At 39.3% G+C, this 17,282-nt stretch overlaps 2 protein-coding genes across 4 annotated transcripts in view; one reads left to right on the plus strand and one right to left on the minus strand.

Moving 5' to 3' along the window:
- Positions 1 to 4,784: 4,784 nt before the first annotated feature.
- On the minus strand, positions 4,785 to 7,541 carry LOC139463775 (uncharacterized). The gene is made up of 4 exons (XM_071245066.1): positions 7,498 to 7,541; positions 7,057 to 7,124; positions 5,910 to 6,107; positions 4,785 to 5,682 (listed from the first exon to the last, which is right to left on the minus strand). The coding sequence occupies exons 2-4, from the start codon at positions 7,121 to 7,123 to the stop codon at positions 5,381 to 5,383; spliced, it is 567 nt and encodes a 188-aa protein (XP_071101167.1). The 5' UTR covers position 7,124; positions 7,498 to 7,541; the 3' UTR covers positions 4,785 to 5,380.
- A 63-nt stretch (positions 7,542 to 7,604) lies between these two features.
- Positions 7,605 to 17,282, plus strand: part of LOC139463770 (uncharacterized) — a 41,473-nt gene continuing 31,795 nt past the window's right edge. Inside the window, exon 1 of one of the 3 annotated variants that reach the window (XM_071245058.1) lies at positions 7,605 to 7,687. The gene's annotated coding sequence lies outside the window, so the exon portion shown is untranslated. Of the gene's footprint in view, positions 7,695 to 17,282 lie in introns of all 3 variants that reach the window. The other 2 variants (XM_071245057.1, XM_071245059.1) reach the window with 2 other exon arrangements.

The following is a 17,282-nucleotide window of genomic DNA, read 5'->3' on the forward strand; positions in this document are numbered from 1 at the left end:
TTCTGCCTTGTAAACACACACCTTTCATTCCCCACCCTTTCCCGACGCGCTGTTGATGCATGAGTCATCCTATCCGACCACGTGACTTGCGCTCGCTCCGATAGGCTGGGGGGCTCTTTCAGTCTGGTGGTCTACCATGGTCTACCAAAACCAGCTCCTGCCTACTGATACTATACTACTGGCGAGTGATAAAAATGAAAACCTGTCGTCTCAGGAACAGTGAACAAAATGCGTAGGTGTAAAGATATTTCTTCCTCTACAGTCAATGTACAAATCGTCACCTGAGAACCATAATGTCCTATCTCCACTTTGATAAGTTTTGAGTAAATGATATTTTAAAATTTGAAGTGCTGTATAATATTAATTCATAAAACAACATGCATTTATTTTACATGAAACAAACAAATACAAAATAATTGATAATCTTTTTAATCAAAAGTATTTATCCATCTTTTACAGATAAATGTTATTTTTATGTAAGAGTATCCAAATAGTTAGGACATTTTGTTTTCAGATCGATCTCCATTAGAAAATTCAATTTGCGTATTCTGATTATACTTGACCAAAGTTTTCACCCATGGAGAGATGACATATTTAGACAGCTTATTGTAAAGAAGTCATCGCCTTATAATTCAGTATTGTAGCTGACAGATCACAAAATCACTCTCAATGTTCACATTCTACAGTTGATAAATGATAACCAAATCTATCTCCAAATGACTTGGAACTATCAGAGACCATATCATATGGTCTCTGGAACTATGCGTTCCTATCTCCTAGTCACATGATCTGTGTCAAGAAATTGATTGGACACATGGACATTGACATGGACATAGACCAGGCTGGTTCTGAATAACTTATGATTTTTTAGACATAGAATCATTGAAAAACTACTTTCCAGGAACAGGGGCTTCATGAAATTTACAACAATGTTAGAAAAGCACCCATTTGAAAAGAAAATGCAAATACATCATTTTGGGTCAAAAGTGGTTCTCAGGCGACGAAATGTATCTGGAGATGGACAGAGCTGCCAGTCTCGCAAAGTTTCCTTGGATTTTGGACCCAAGCGAATGTGGATCTTGTTGACACCTCTCTTTATCACATACATCATGATGCCTCTCCGCGTGAGCCACGACAAGGGTCGATGTAATCACTAAAGTCTTCCTTAAAAGGAAACCCTCGTTCTACCTTCTTCAAGGGTCGGGTGACTAATTGCTTTATTGCATAAACACAAAAGTCGCGTAAGAATCTCATGGAAGTGTGTATACGTGCATGTCAACTTTTGCAACGTATAAATCTCGGGGAGCGACTGCTCTGCTTTCCTTGATAGTTTTTGCTAGGGCCGAACACAACTGCCTCATGTGTGGAGGACATGTTTAACGGCATTCGTAACCACCAGCATGTTTCTGTGACCTACAACAAGGCTCGTCCCCTTCTCGATGATCGCCCTGAGTCGAAACGGCGCAAGCCAAGGATCAGGATATGTATTTTGATCAATAAAATCCCGAGTATTGAAAATAATTCACTTTTCCTTAGCCATTGCTAGTGCTTTAACAACAATGTTTAGCTTTGCTTCATTGACATATTGACGGATGGATTTGTGTAGATGTCATATGAGTATCAAAATTAGGACAGTGTTTAAAACGGATCTAATTGCTATAATTCTGTATGTTGGTGATTATCTGGTTCTCCAGGTTACCCATATATGCGGGTTACATACCTTTATTACAGTAACAAGAGATGACTGAACAGATAAGTACAGGTTGCTTGAAATAATAGGGATTCCTCAATTACAGATTCATGACTAAATCATGGTTTGGTTTATCATACACGCAAGAGTCATTTATATCATCAGTCAACGATAGAATGCTTACAATGAATTATTAGAGAATGCTTGTAATCAATTACTGGATAATGTTTACAATCAAATACAGAAGTGCATATATACGAAGGACATAAGATGAACGTGATATAGAAAAAAATTGACAACTACTGATACATACTGGATTATACATATCAGGATGATTATTATACAACATACAACAACTGATGATATCATTGAAGATACTATACCCGACACGCCCTAACTAATATCTTACCCGTGTGCGCATTCACACAAGATACATGCTATGTTAGTCACAATACATATCCCAAAATAAAACCCCTAATGAAATTACACAGAACTGACACAATCTATCCACAGCAGTATTACAACTAGACTATCTAAAGTATACTCAAAAGTATCACACGAACTGGCAAATTTGCCAAGGGTAACAGCGTATAGATAAGAGTTAACATAGAACAAGAGAGCAACATTTCTTACCTGAGTAAATAAACAGAGAGTTTATTTGTCAACCACAGACGGATGTGCGACTGACTGTCGTCCTAACCTAGCTACAATAGATAATATTATTTTCTGATTAAGAAAGCGATAAAGGTGTTATTGCGAACCTTAGAACCTCGACAGAAGTACATGATTTATTTTGACGGAGGCATCGATTTTAATTGTGTGAGTGAAGTTTAGCATGAAGAAGATTAGTTGAACAATTATTGCTGTTGTGCCACGAAAGTATACGTGGTACGCGTGATTTAATAAGGGTGGGTGACAGACATAACCATAAATACAGATAAAGGTATTAACGCCTTAAATGTGTTTGTCCAACTCTATCTGACCAGCACAATAAGAGCTGCTGGTCCTGGGTTATATCGAAGGCGTGTTACCAATTTTAGCCTTGGCAGGTTTAAGATGTTGGAACATGATCCGTTAGTTTGTAGTATCCCCTTATTTCACAAGTTCTCACTACACCCAGTCCTTAATATGTCGCATGTAACGTGATAAATTATTTGTAAAACGTTGTCCATTTTCCCCATGTTAATAAATTCATACAAAATGTGCATACTATTTGTTAACGCTGTCCATGAAAGTACAAATTCAGTCACGAAATAAATAAGCGAGATCTGCAGAAACGCCAAGATTTCACTACAAGAAGCGATTAGAATAAGAGTTATCGTTGTTTAAAGTTGTTCTCGTGTTCACACGCCAATATGGAAACTTCGAGGGGGGCACGTGTCTGGGCTTGTCCCTGCATTGCACGAGTTGGCCACGACTGGTTAAGCTGACGCCTTATTGTTGTTATATTTATATCAAGAGCCACAAAGTTCGACTAAGTTTGAAAGTCTAGACAAGTCTAGCGATTCTCGGGGAACGAATGCTTTCCTGGAGAATTGATAGTATGATCACGAAACGCTGCCCTATAAGGAGATGGCCTGCGTGTATAACTAATGCCTTATTTGGGTATAGATTGGTCGCATCGGTTTAAAAATGACACACACACATATATATAGATATATATATGGCAGGTATTCATGTCTTAGGCGGCCGCATTTTGTCACGATGCTTCATGAAAGTATAAGCAATGTAAACTATCAAATCCTTATATGGTTAATTCAAATGTACAACACTTGAGAAATATCACCCTGTGTGTTTTTATAACGAATAATGCTTCATGCAGGCTTGGAATGACAATTCATCTGTGCAAACTTGGAATATAACACATCCTATGTATTGTGATAATGAATGACGTTCCATATCTACTTTAAGTAACCAATTCACTTGTACTGGCTTTGAATAACACTTTCAAACTACGCCCCATTTTGACTTAACCTATTCACCTGTACAAAATCAAAACATCAATTCATCATAATGAATGACGCTCCATATTGTATGACTTTGTATGACCAAAACGTTCGTACAAACATGGATATAAATCCAAATATGTCATTTGATGACTAATAACGCCGTCTAACAACTTCATCTGCTTAACACTGAAATATTACGTAGATGATATGTTTTTTCGATAGTGGCACAAATATGCTTCCATATAGATCAGCTATTTCTCTAATGTGACAGGTATACCGGAAGAGATGTTGCACAGGCGACTAGAAAAGACACCATACTTTCTTTTGTGTTAGACTATTCTTCCTCCAACCCCACAGGATTATGTGTTGCAAGGGTTGTATGTATGTACATTCATACAATTTGCCTTAAAATGTAAGTAATTATTGCCTGACGCTGCACAGCAGAACTTCTGTCATGCGGCCTGTAAACAAACCAGACATTCAACTGAGGGATGGACCAGAAAATCCAGTGACACGATAGTGCGTTTACTGATTTTGTTTAAAAAAAATACAAATGATGTGCAAGTGTTCCATTGTGTGATATTGACAATTCCCAGGAACGCGTCTGGCGGCGTTTTATGCATTGACTCCGGCCCTTCATGCATTAAGGTTGCGTGTCCTGTTTCTAAAAGTAAACAAGTGTACCAGGATAACAGTGCCTGTAGTTGGAATGTCTATATGCTGCAAGCTATCTAGATGAAACCATAAAAATTTGCACGCACACAAAGAATGTCCCTCGTGGCTCACGTGATTTATTTACACAAACACGTCACCAATACATTAGAATCATTACAGACATAAATATATACCCGTGAAGATCCGGGGTAGAATAGGTTGCCATGCTTGCCGTAAAAGGCGACAATGCTTGTCGTAAGAGGTGACTAACGTGATTGGGTGGTCAGACTCGCTGACTTGGTTGATGCATATCATCATATCCCAATTGCGTGAATGATCATGATGTCAATCACTGTATTGTCTGGTCCAGACTCGGTTATTTACAGGCCGCCGTCATGTAGCTGGAATATTGCTGAGTGCGGCGTTAAACAACAAACAAACAACATAAATTCATGTAATATATTTATTTTCAGAAGACAAAATGGGTTAGTAACAACGTGCTTCTATTAATGCTGCCCCATCAAAGAAGGGTTAAAGCCTTCGCTTGTCATGCTGAAGATCACTGTTCGATTATATTTTGTCCCTTTATCATGGTTAAACATTTTTGAGAAGGCTGTGTACAGCGATCTCTTCCTTCACTTTAGGAAGTTGATTCAGTTCACAGTAAATTCTATCATAACGTTTTCCAGGAACTGCACCACATACTTTCCGTAACGCTTCTGCGTGAAAATTGTCCAGGATGAGAGATGTTGTTTTGTTATTGTATATTTTGTTATTCAAATATGACTACAGTCATATGTAGTTTCGAGGGTTATCCTTGATAGGCAATTTTTAAACGAATTTACATTTACATAAATTTGATTGACGTTTGCTCCGTCAAGACAATATGTACACAGTCGCATTACAGGGGCTGTGTCAGTTAAGGAATCCGCCATTCGAGGAGGGGACAGGACATTTTACAGGACATTTTACGACATGCCCAGTGCATATAATGAAGGCGATTGGAGCTAGAACAAATTTATCTAAACAAATACCAGTCCCCCTCACCTCAGAACATCAGCTGATCGTTCCCAAAGCAAGATTTCTTTTAAGTAAAGCGTATCATCAGTGCCACTATTATAATAAGCAAACACATGACACCGCCAGCAATGGCGATTTTCTTCCAATGATCTGTCAAATACGTCCACCAGACAGGCTCCGGTTGACAGCAATGCATCAGCACACAGTGAAACGTGTGTTCGTTGTCCATATCATTGGGGAGAATGTGTCCATTTTTGATAAACAGGCGCAATGTTTGTTTGACGGTAGAATTCAAGTCGCTTGGAAGGTCGATGCCTACTTCAGAATCTTTTCCGACTGATGCAATGATAAGAATTGCTGAAGGCAAACCTGAGGGAGAAATATGACAGAATATGACAGAATCTATATTTATAAACAAAGACTCAAAGTGTGTGAAATTCTAACATGAACAATTATCATAGTCATTATATATTTAGGCTGTTTTTAAATAAAGATGACAACGCTTTCTCCAAGTATGTGTACTCAGAATTGTTTTATTCTCCTTGTCATAGGTGCACGTGTACTCACACTCGATATATTTGAATATAATCACCTACCCCTTAATTTGTCAACAATGACTTCCTCTTCATCTTTAATACGCGATGAAGCTTGATATATGACAATGGCGGGGAAATCCTCTTTTAACTTCAATCCCATCGCTCTGTATCGTATCACATTTTGGACGAATTCATCTTCTAGATGTCCGGCGTTACTGCTTCTCGGGATGGTGATAGTATTTGCTCTCAGTATGTTCTCTACAAGATAAATGCTGAAAGTTACATTGGCCTCTCGTTATAGGAGGCATGTGTTGCAACTATAGGATGTTGTTACAAGAAAAATGTGATATCTATCTATTGTATTTTATACTATTATTCAATATAACTCTGATTGGGACGGGAATTGCTTGTCATCAACCTTCTGATGGGACATGTGTGCTGACTTGGACACCAGGACCTTAATTCCCGAACACAGAAGTAAAACTACTTTGGTTTTGGTGAGGACTCGTGTGTGACACTGAACTTCTAGCAGAAACTGTGGTTGTAATCAAATCGCTCATATATTGTAATCACATAGTTTGGGTATAGAGGATTGGGTATATTTAGTGCCTCTTTGGGGCACTGAAAATGTCAATTATACTGGTATGAATAGTATCAGACATGTTGAAATGCCCAGCCTCGCCTTTAGTCCTTGTTACACCTGCACGTTTTGAACTTCTGATGTGACAAGTACACCAGGACAGCTATAAGAAGTGAAAAAGGCGGACTTATTTTTTCGAACTTCGAAATCAAAATATGCATGATAAGTTCGAAACCAGGGTGAATGTTTACTATTTATACTATTGTTACCATTTATTTTATATTTTTTATCTACATCTTAGAAAATCAGCTTGAATAGAATCATTGCTCTAGTTCAAATATGTCACACATTTTTTACATTTAGCCACACTATACAAATATCAGTTTTCATTGTATCAAGTCCAATAGACCTTACTGTAATTTTTTTTAATCTTCTTGTCGTTTATTTGAACACATATGATAACTTCCACAACGATGTCTAAAAAGCGATCATTTCTTACATCATGCATCCAATGAGGCAAAAGGGTCATCATCATACTTTTGCCTCGAGTTTTTGTGCCAAGTAATTTGAAAGTGCTTAATGAAAGTAATACGTGCAACAATACTAAACACACGTATTCCAACTTACCCATGTTGCTTCTTCCATACGTTCTCATGCTCTGGTATGTCGCTGGACTGGCTGCAACATTTGACATCCTGGTAATTGAGGCATATTGTTAACCAGGTTGGTGTTGGAGAAATTCCGTTTTGTGTAAATACATTTGCGTAAAACATTTTACAAAATCATCGAATATGCAACTCGGAACATAGTTTGATGTTCAGCATATATTATGACATTGTAAAATAACCAACAGTAGCGCGAACCCGATGGGAGGTCAACTGTCTTAAACAATCTGAAAAAACCCCTAGGTTCATACTCCTAGAAAATAGTAAACCTGTTGAATAGTTTTGTGTGATGAACATGATCAGGCTTGACCAAACACAAACTCCATCTGACAAACGGCTGTGCTTTGCAATCGAACGGTAGATTGAGGAAATATATTAAAACATGTCTAGCATGAAAACTAACCTGTTTACAGCTACCTTTGGTGAAACGTCCGTCTCCTCCACTCGTCAAATATAAACTGCGCATGAGCAGGTAAAATATTGAGTTATCAGCCTCGGTTTCATGCATGCAATATAATGCGTGTTAGACAGCACTTGGACCTAGGCACAGAGCACATATATCGCCCACAGCAGAGGATACGCGACAGCTACAAGTAAGCAGTACAAACATTATTTTCACGAGTGCTTTAATTATGACATACAACAGCAGAAATAATATTGATATAAGTAAGGTCATATTAGTTAGAAAAGCTGGCAGGAGAAAAAAAGTATAAACTATTGTCGTCAAAATGGACAGCTTCAAATGTGTATTAAGTTACCAGTTTTAAATGTTTTAGGTCAGCGTCGTGATATTTTACGCAGAAAACATTAACAAACCAGGCAGCGAAGGTTATGATCAATAATTAAGTTTTCAATGATGAATTTCACTAATTTGCCCATACATGGACATGGATAAACATTCTATACAGTCGTGCCTCGTTTATACGGACACGCGTCATTTCACAATTCGTCCGTATAAACGAATTTCCGTATAACTGAGCGGAAGTTTATTGTCCGGGTTAGTGGGACAATTTTTTGTGCATTTCAATGTTTACTGTATGAAAATGACCATCCGGTTCCGGAAACAGAATATCCGTATATACGGGTAAATTTATATAGTAATTATTTCGTTTTGCATGAAAATCGTCCGGGAACCAAGGTTTCCGGATATCTGAAGTCCGTATAAGCGGGGCATGACTGTATATGTGATGTCATCCTCCTCTCACGTTCAGCCCGGACAGCGGGAGGTTTGATCCCCGGCTCGCCACACTGACAGGCGTTTAAATGGTACATTATTGTTACCCTGTCTGCAACCGGCATTAAGGAGATGTATCAAGGACTGGTCGACTCGAGTCAGTATAATGCATTGGAGTTTGGTATCGATGTTAAACTGAGGCTTGATATCTCAGTGATCGAGCACTGTTAATTCGAGACAAGTACAATCACACACACACACACACACACGCACACGCACGCACACGCACACACAAACACATATGTGCATTACGTTGCTGCTAGTGATATAGGCAGAAACTCTATAAAATATAATATTGTTATGTTGACGTCCTTGTTTAACAGCGGGGTCTTTGTGGATAGTGATACTGGTGGTCGTGTCAGGCGAGCTGCAGGAAATCTGGGGCGTTCATGACTACAGTTGCTTTGCCTTTGTCAGCTTCTGTCAAGGTGATCGTGTTATCCTTACGGAGTTCAGTCATGGCATGTCTCTCTTTGGTGGTGAGGTTTTTGAGTGGCCTGCGAACCACAACAAGACCCCACCACTCTCGTTAGATATAGTTACCACAAAGAATTATATATTAAATAAAGTTACAACATACTAAGATCTAAGTTCATAATTTTGAAAAAAAAAGTATCATCTACGTCGAGGATACTAACATCTTCGTAGATGATGCTTTCGTAAACGATCTAATTGACCTTCGACCTTTCTAAATATTGCATAAAGTAAATCTTCATTTCAATGTGTCGAAGTTACTGGAGAATGACACACGCCCCCACACTCTTACAGCCGTAGTAGGGAGGCAACCAGTCAACCTTCTTCACGTGTATAGATCACTCATCCGTTCTAAACTCGATTATGGCTCCAATATCTGTGGTGGAGCCTGTAAAAGTAATCTTTAACTTTTAGATTTTCTCAACCATCAAGGTCTAAGAATCTGTCTTGGATCTTTCTGAACCTCTCTTATTGACAGCCGATGAGTCCTCTCTTAAACAACGTCGCATTAAAATATCTTTACAGCATATCACAAAGCTATATTCTAATGAGTCTAACCCTAAATACAACTGTGTATTTAATTCCCTTTATGAGGATCTGTATAATAGGAAATCGTCTCTTATTCCGCCTCTTGGAAAAAAGAATTAAACCAATATTCGATCCAAGGATAGTGACGCTGTTGCCAGCGCCACAATCGTTGGATCCAGGACTCTATCAACTAGATTGCTTGGTAACTCTTCCCTTTTTATAGCTGAATCAAAGACCACTTTAACATCTGTAGAATATATACACTTAAAAAAAAGAAACGCAAAGTCAGATTTGTTTGAGGCAGTAAAATAATTTAAACGAGGAACCGTACAATATATTGAACCAAAATGTTGTTGAGAGAACACTTGGTGATTGTAGTCATCTCAGTTATCGGTACATAGGAAATGTCCAAGGTGAAGGTGAGCTACCATCAATAACGCGTATGTCCCCCGTTGGAATCGATAGAGGCTTGGCATCTCCTGCCCATGCAGGAGACGAGTATGCGAATTACATCCAGGGGAATGGAAGCCTACTCGGCCTGCAAAGCAAAAGCCAACTGCTGATCTGGGGATCTGGAAGGCCAGGGGAGAACATCAACGTTGTTTTTTGTTGACAGGCTCTTGTGATCCGTGCTGTATGCGGTCGAGCGTTGTCTTGTTCGCAGTTCACAGTTCTCCCCGACGTCTGTAGTCCCGTTCTCTTCCATCATCTCGACGGCGGGGAAATCTTGATTCGTCACTGAACAAGACATCTCTCCATCGCTCTTGAGGCAATACCCTGTGTTGACGACACCAATGCAGACTTTGTTGACGGTGTTGTCAACTCAATATGACGCGTCGAACAGGACGTCTTGCTCGTAGACCTGCTGCTCTTAAACGGTTTCATACGGTCTGGTCGGAGATTCTACGCAGTCCTGGTATTTGGGATGAGGTTGAGGTGGCTGTGGTCGTCCTTTTTCGTAGGTGGTGCAGTCGGATGTGGTGGTTGCTCTTGGTCGTCCCGACCTAGGCCGAACACGTGTTGACCCATACTGTTGAAACCGATACCATAGGTTTGTGATGGTGCTGGGTGCTACATTGAATTTCCCTGGCTACAGCTGATCGGGATTCCCCTAAGTGCAAGCGGCCTATGACGTTGTTTCTTTGTACTTCTGTTAATCTTGGCATGTTGTTGAACTGTCACTGTTCGATTGAAGCAGATGCCAGGCAATAAAAAAAACCGGCACTCTAATACCGTTCATAGTGCTGCTGCACGCACAGTACGTGTAGCTTCATGGCCCTTTTGTTAATGCACTGGTGCGGTTTTTCGAATCGTACGTGTTTCCCAACTATTGGTTTGCATGTCCTTGTTGTGATCATTTTGATCCTGGAAATTTGTCACCGAGACAATAACACATTGAACCGCTTCATTTTGCACGGTCCGCTAATTTTGCTTTTATGGCCACAAATATCCGTATTGCGTTTCTTTGTTTTTGAAGAGTATATTTTGAACGGAAATACAAAACTTTCTGATTAGGGTAAACAGGTCGTATTCATGGAAAATGTAAAAAGAGACACATTTATCAAGCAATGACAAAGCAATCTCTAAAAAAGTGGAGATGAAGTATGTTTACTAAGGCAGCTAGAAGCTAAAGCTCGGAACTTAAAACATTAATTTCACTCGTGACATATTTTCCGTAATCACTCGTACCTCGTGGGTTATTCTATAATACTTACTTATTCATATTGGAGATTTTACGTGCGCTTTCCGACTGCAGCGTATTTCCGCTAAAGCTCGGAACTTAAAACATTAATTTCACTCGTGACATATTTTCCGTAATCTCTCGTACCGATTGGGTTATTCTATTTATTACCCATATTCATATTAAACACATGTTTCAAGAAAAAGACAATCAACTGTCGCCGATCAAGAATCAGCTGTTTTGTATCAATCCGCGTGTGAAAAAACACTGTCCACGCATTCCAACCGCATTACTCAATTAACGTGTTGTTACGCGTGATAAAAAATAGTTCTGTTAAAAAATTGTTAAAATCACATTATTGCAGTTATATTTCTGTCCGATTTACACAACGTACACTATCTAGCATTGATAAAGAAGACAGGTTTCTAAAAAGGTTCATCAGGTTTTTTAATCAAAGCTTGTTTTGACAAAATCTCGTCACTGACAGACAGCCCCCGTCGTGCATCGGCAGATAGGCTACATGCATTTCACATTGAGAAGAGGAAACAAGGAAAACCTGTCAATTTTTTTTATGTGTCATTTGACAAAAATGCCAAAACCTATAACAACAACATAGACGGAATGTACAGAAGTCTTGTTTGTTAGAGAAAAGTTACGAAAAGTTGGTAAACTTTGAAAAGTACGATTGCTGTCACAGTGTCGGAATGAATGACCCAACTTGACCCAGATATGAGAGCCGAAACCAGGAAAGACAAGAGAACCGGTTACAGTTTAATCCGGACAACAAGTTTAATTAACATCGTGTGTGATTTGAGACATGTGTCACTGATGGGAAACATGTGCATGTGGGATTTCAGGAGGATTTGTCAAACGCGGAATGGACACAGTCAGATGACGGGAGTTTGTTGATATTTTGATGTGATTCATAATGGTCGAATACCTGTTGATAGACAAACACGGTATCTGGAGACTTGGTGCTAAGCTGTCCGCATTCACGGAGTTCATTTAGTTCAATATCGGACACAGGATCAGCTCACTGGGGTAAGTTTTCCTTTCCTTGTATTTTTAATTGTTTTTGTTTTGATTTCAAAACCTCCGAGTTCAGCATAGTGCATCGATTTTGCAACAAGATGCTGGTAATCATGTCGCTAAGGTAACACTCTAGGCTACCCTTCATCTCCTTCAAAGTAGACAGTTCGAATTCTGAACTGTCTGATGTGCATGCCGAAATGATAAATTTGCAAATAATAATGTTTAGTTGCACCTTTCCTGTGTCATTAACCCCCATAGTCATATGGTCAGCGGACGTCAGTCAGCCTGCTTACCGTTCAGCGCCGTACTTTGCAGACGTCGCGGTTACGAAAAACGTATACATTGTATAAAAAGTGTCACGTCTATTTCTTCACACAACGTTACGAAATTGTACGAAAAAATTGTACGTTACGAAAAAAATAGTTCCGTTGTCCAATGAAAATTGATCTTTGTTCCACTGACCAATCAGCTTCGAGAATCACTAATTGCACACTGTGCAAATATCAAAAAGTTATTACACTGCATATTTGAGCCCACATGGGTAATAAAGTAAACAAAGATCAATTTTCATTGGACAACGGAACTATTTTTTTCTCATCCCATTCATTCACAAATCCACGCCTTTCCCTTCAGATGTTTTACGTGCTACAATCTCACTGATTCGAGATTTTTAAGACAAGACACATAGTTTCATATTAACAACATGATTTCACATTATCAATTTTTCCTTTTATTTCACATGATTTTCATTTTACAGTAAAAACCAAAACTACGTCCCCGTTTGTAAACAAACATGGCTGGCCATTTGAGACCTGTCAAAGTAAATGACCTCGTTAAAGCGGACGGAGATCTGACTGACATGAAAAGTTATTCGTATAATTCAACCTCTGAACACATTTAATGTCTTTGTTGTCAAAACTGCATATGGCCAGATTGAAGTTCCAAGATTCAGATTTTTTATGTTGCCAGAAACTGTTTCTAGGGCGCCAAGATCATCACCACCAAGTCCTGGTTTGCGTCTGTGTTAGAGGGCTTGCTGTGTGATGAATTTTTCGACCACCCGAATCCAAAAACCGGACTTTGTATAGACAGGTTTGCCTTTGTGGACGATGATGGCATCGATAACTGCCAATGAAAATGAAAACACAAAGTCTAAACTTGACAAGTTGACATGAACCTAGTTCACAAATGTATAAAGGTAAGAAAAGCACGAAAAATATGACTTCTCACACTTTCAACGATGGCATGAGAATAAAAACAAATTCATTTTGCAACGACATTTAGACTTTCCGAAAGACATTATAAAGATACACTATTTCGTACAATTTTGTAACGTTGTGTGAAGAAATGAGGACGTGACACTTTTTTATACAATGTATACGTTTTTCGTAACCGCGACGTCTGCAAAGTACGGCGCTGAGCGGTATGCATTCTGACTGACGTCCGCTGACCATAATTATGACTATGAGGGTTAATGACACAGGAAAGGTGCAACATTATTATTTGCAAATTTATCATTTCGGCATGCACATCAGACAGATCAGAATTCGAAATGTCTACTTTGAAGGAGATGAAGGGTAGCCTAGAGTGTTACCTTAGCGACATGAATACCAGCATCTGGTTGCAAAATCGACGCACTTTGCTGAACTCGGAGGTTTTGAAATCAAAACAAAAATAATAAAAAATACAAGGAAAGGAAAACTTACCCCAGCGAGCTGATCCTGTGTCCGATATTGAACTAAATGAACTCCGTGAATGCGGACAGCTTAGCACCAAATCTCCAGATACCGTGTTTGTCTATCAACAGGTATTCGACCATTATGAATCACATCAAAATATCAACAAACTCCCGTCATCTGACTGTGTCCACTCCGCGTTTGACAAATCCTCCTGAAATCCCACATGCACATGTTTCCCATCAGTGACACTTGTCTCAAATCACACACGATGTTAATTAAACTTGTTGTCCGGATTAAACTGTAACCGGTTCTCTTGTCATTCCTGGTTTCGGCTGTCTCATATCTGGGTCAAGTCGGGTCATTCATTCCGACACTGCGACAGCAATCGTACTTTTCAAAGTTTAGCTTCTTTTCGTAACTTTTCTCTAACAAACAAGACTTCTGTACATTACATCTATGTTGTTGTTATAGGTTTTGGCATTTTTGTCAAATGACACATAAAAAAATTGACAGGTTTTCCGTGTTTCCTCTTCTCAATGTGAAATGCATGTATCTGCCTATGCACGACGGGGGCTGTCTGTCAGTGACGAGATCTTGTCAAAACAAGCTTTGATTGAAAAACCTGATGAACCTTTTTGGAAACCTGTCTTCTTTATCAATGCTAGATAGTGTACGCTGTGTAAATCGGACAGAAATATAACTGCAATAATGTGATCTTTACAATTTTTTAACAGAACTATATTTTTCACGCGTAACAACACGTTAATTGAGTAATGCGGTTGGAATGAGTGGACAGTGTTTTTTCTTACGCGGATTGATACAAAACAGCTGATTCTTGATCGGCGACAGTTGATTGTTTTTTTCTTGAAACATGTCTTTAATATGAATATGGGTAATAAATAGAATAACCCACGCGGTACGAGTGATTACGGAAAATATGTCACGAGTGAAATTAATGTTTTAAGTTCCTCGCTAAAGCTCGGAACTTAAAACATTAATTTCACTCGTGAGTAGTATAGGTAATAGGGGTTCTGGCTCACTTCCACTGGAGCTGGATTCATATACCTATACTGCTACTACAGGGGTAATTTTTTATGCCAAAATGATTATGCGATTCAACGATAGTCATGATTTGTATTAAACGAAACATCAATATTAATTAATAATGAATAAAATTTACTATAGCCCACGAGGATATTGGAAAGGTGTAGGAGCAATAAAAAAATTAGCCACCGCTGCTAAGGTATCTAAAGATGTGGCCAAGGATTGGTTAAAGAAACAAGCGATGTGGCAAATATATTTACCGGCACCGCGTTATATACCGAGGAAGAAGTTTGATATTTCTACGACGAATGAAGTTCATCAGGCTGACCTCTTGTTTCTTCCTCACGATAAGGTAAAACGCAAAACGTATAAATACGCTTTAACAGTAGTGGATGTGGCTAGTCGATACAAAGAGGCTGAGCCATTAACCTCGAAAGATTCAACAGAAGTAGCTAATGCACTGAGTCGCATATATAAACGCGGACCGCTAAAATGGCCTAAGCTATTTCAAGTAGATCCCGGTCGAGAGTTTATGGGATCGGTAACTAAACTTTTAACAAAGCACGATGTCAAAATCGTCCGTGGTGAAAGAGAGGCCCACCGCAGTCAAGCTATCGTCGAAAGATTTAACCGGACTCTAAACCGATCTACTTCCGTGTCTAAAAATCAACAACATATCGATGAAAAAACAGCGCTTGTAGTGGGTGGAGTCTCGGTTGGTTTACTCATGATTTGGTTAAATAGTTCTTAGCGAACACGTACAACAGCCCTGCAATTGCTACGATCAACCCCCACAAGTTTTGACTAAGCCAAGTGGTGGTCTTAGCTAATAAATTCAATAGCCAGGAAACAACACTCCCTATTATACCGGGAAGTGCGGCCGCGGCTTTCTCAGCTAGCTTTCCCAGTGCTGAACCTAATGCTTTTAAATGCTTTTTTATCCACTCTCTTATACCGTTTTTATCGTTAGGCGGTGTACTACCACCTGTACTACCACCTGTTAATGAGAGAGTCAAAGTCGATATAATAAATCCCAACGCGGTTAAAATACTAGCAATTGTTATTCCCTGTTCTCTGAACAATGTTTTAATTTTATCGGCCAGTGTAGTATCATCGTTGAGGACTTGATCGATAGTTTCTCGAATACGACTGATTTGCGAACGAAGTGCCTTTCTATTACTGGAAGCCGCTTCGAGGCGGGCCAATCTTTCCTCTTCTAGGTTACGCAATCTTTCAGCAACGCGACGTCTACTGAATTCATCGCCCGCCTGTTCGAGTTTTGTTTTCTCTTGAGCTATATGTTTGTCGATTTTGGATAGCTTGGCTATATTATTGATGAGTTCTCCCCGCATAGTTTGCATTGCCTTGTCAAGACCTCGTAATTCCCTAATACTGAACTCCGAATGCGTTGAATTATCGTAATAGGTATCTAAGATTTCTCCGAGTCCGTCTGAGGCCACCATCGAGGCTGCTTCCAAATCATCTGTATTAACGAGTTCTTTCCTCATAGTCTGAAGAGCCTTAGTAGTCTTCGCGGAAAGTCGTCGGTAGTCTACAAAACCTAATTCATCACGAACAAAGCCGATGCCTTTTTTAGCGGCTATCGTAGACAAGGCTAGGGGCTTACGAGTACGAGAATGCATAAGATCAATATCCGGAGCGCCACGCAGTCGCAATATTCCTTTACTATCTATCTCAAACTTTGAATATTCACGACCGATTGGAGTAACATAATTTTTATCATCTTTTAATGCATCGTAATAATCATTGACGGTTGATTGTAAAATTTCATCATTAAGATTTGTGTCACCAAACCTGGTTTCATCAGTATCTTCGATTGGGTCACCAAAGGTACTTAGATCTAAGTCATTAATATCAAAATCAGTCATTTTTATATTAAACATAGGGTACATGTTTTCAATATAACAATGTCTTCGCAATACGGACGCAAGTTAAACCCACAACGCAGACTTCGAGATCCATTAGGGGTCAAAGCAATTCGTCAGTCTGTAACTATAACTAATAATCCTAGTACCATCGATCAGAATCAAACGCTTCTGGTTCGCTTTCCTAATCTCGGCGCACACGATGTGTTAGTTCCGGGAACTGTCCGACTAGCATTTACGATTGTTTTGAATTCTACCGACGTTAACAGGGAGCCGGTTCAGAACTTAGGTCGTGCTATCGTTAAGAAAATCGCGATTAAAATTAGCGGTAATGAGGTTTTGAGTATCGACGATAGCGATGTATACTATTGTTACATGGATCTCTGGAGAACGGATAAAGAGCGGGAAAACTTACAGTACCAAGGAATTTGTAATAAGAACACATTGAGACTGCGCGTAGGTGCTGAAAATGGTGATGGTACCATCGTAAAAGATCAGGCCGTTGCCGACGCATTAGGTAACCGATTCTATATTCCCCTAGACTTTGAATTACTAGATTCCCACATGCCATTTTATCAAGCATCCCTAGGCGATAGGTTAGAATACGAACTCACTTTTAACGACTACGGT

Source organism: Haliotis cracherodii, unplaced genomic scaffold (genome assembly GCF_022045235.1).
Source record: "Haliotis cracherodii isolate W230 unplaced genomic scaffold, xgHalCrac1.p SCAF_16, whole genome shotgun sequence".
NCBI lineage: Eukaryota > Metazoa > Mollusca > Gastropoda > Lepetellida > Haliotidae > Haliotis > Haliotis cracherodii.

Excerpts from the sequence above, each read along its gene's own strand:
- LOC139463775 (XM_071245066.1), bottom strand. The coding sequence starts at position 7,123 with ATGTCAAATGTTGCAGCCAGTCCAGCGACATACCAGAGCATGAGAACG. Across the intron at positions 6,108-7,056 it reads GTATGGAAGAAGCAACATGG|AGAACATACTGAGAGCAAAT; the intron begins GTAAGTTGGAAT and ends TTTATCTTGTAG. Across the intron at positions 5,683-5,909 it reads CATTGTTGACAAATTAAGGG|GTTTGCCTTCAGCAATTCTT; the intron begins GTAGGTGATTAT and ends TTTCTCCCTCAG.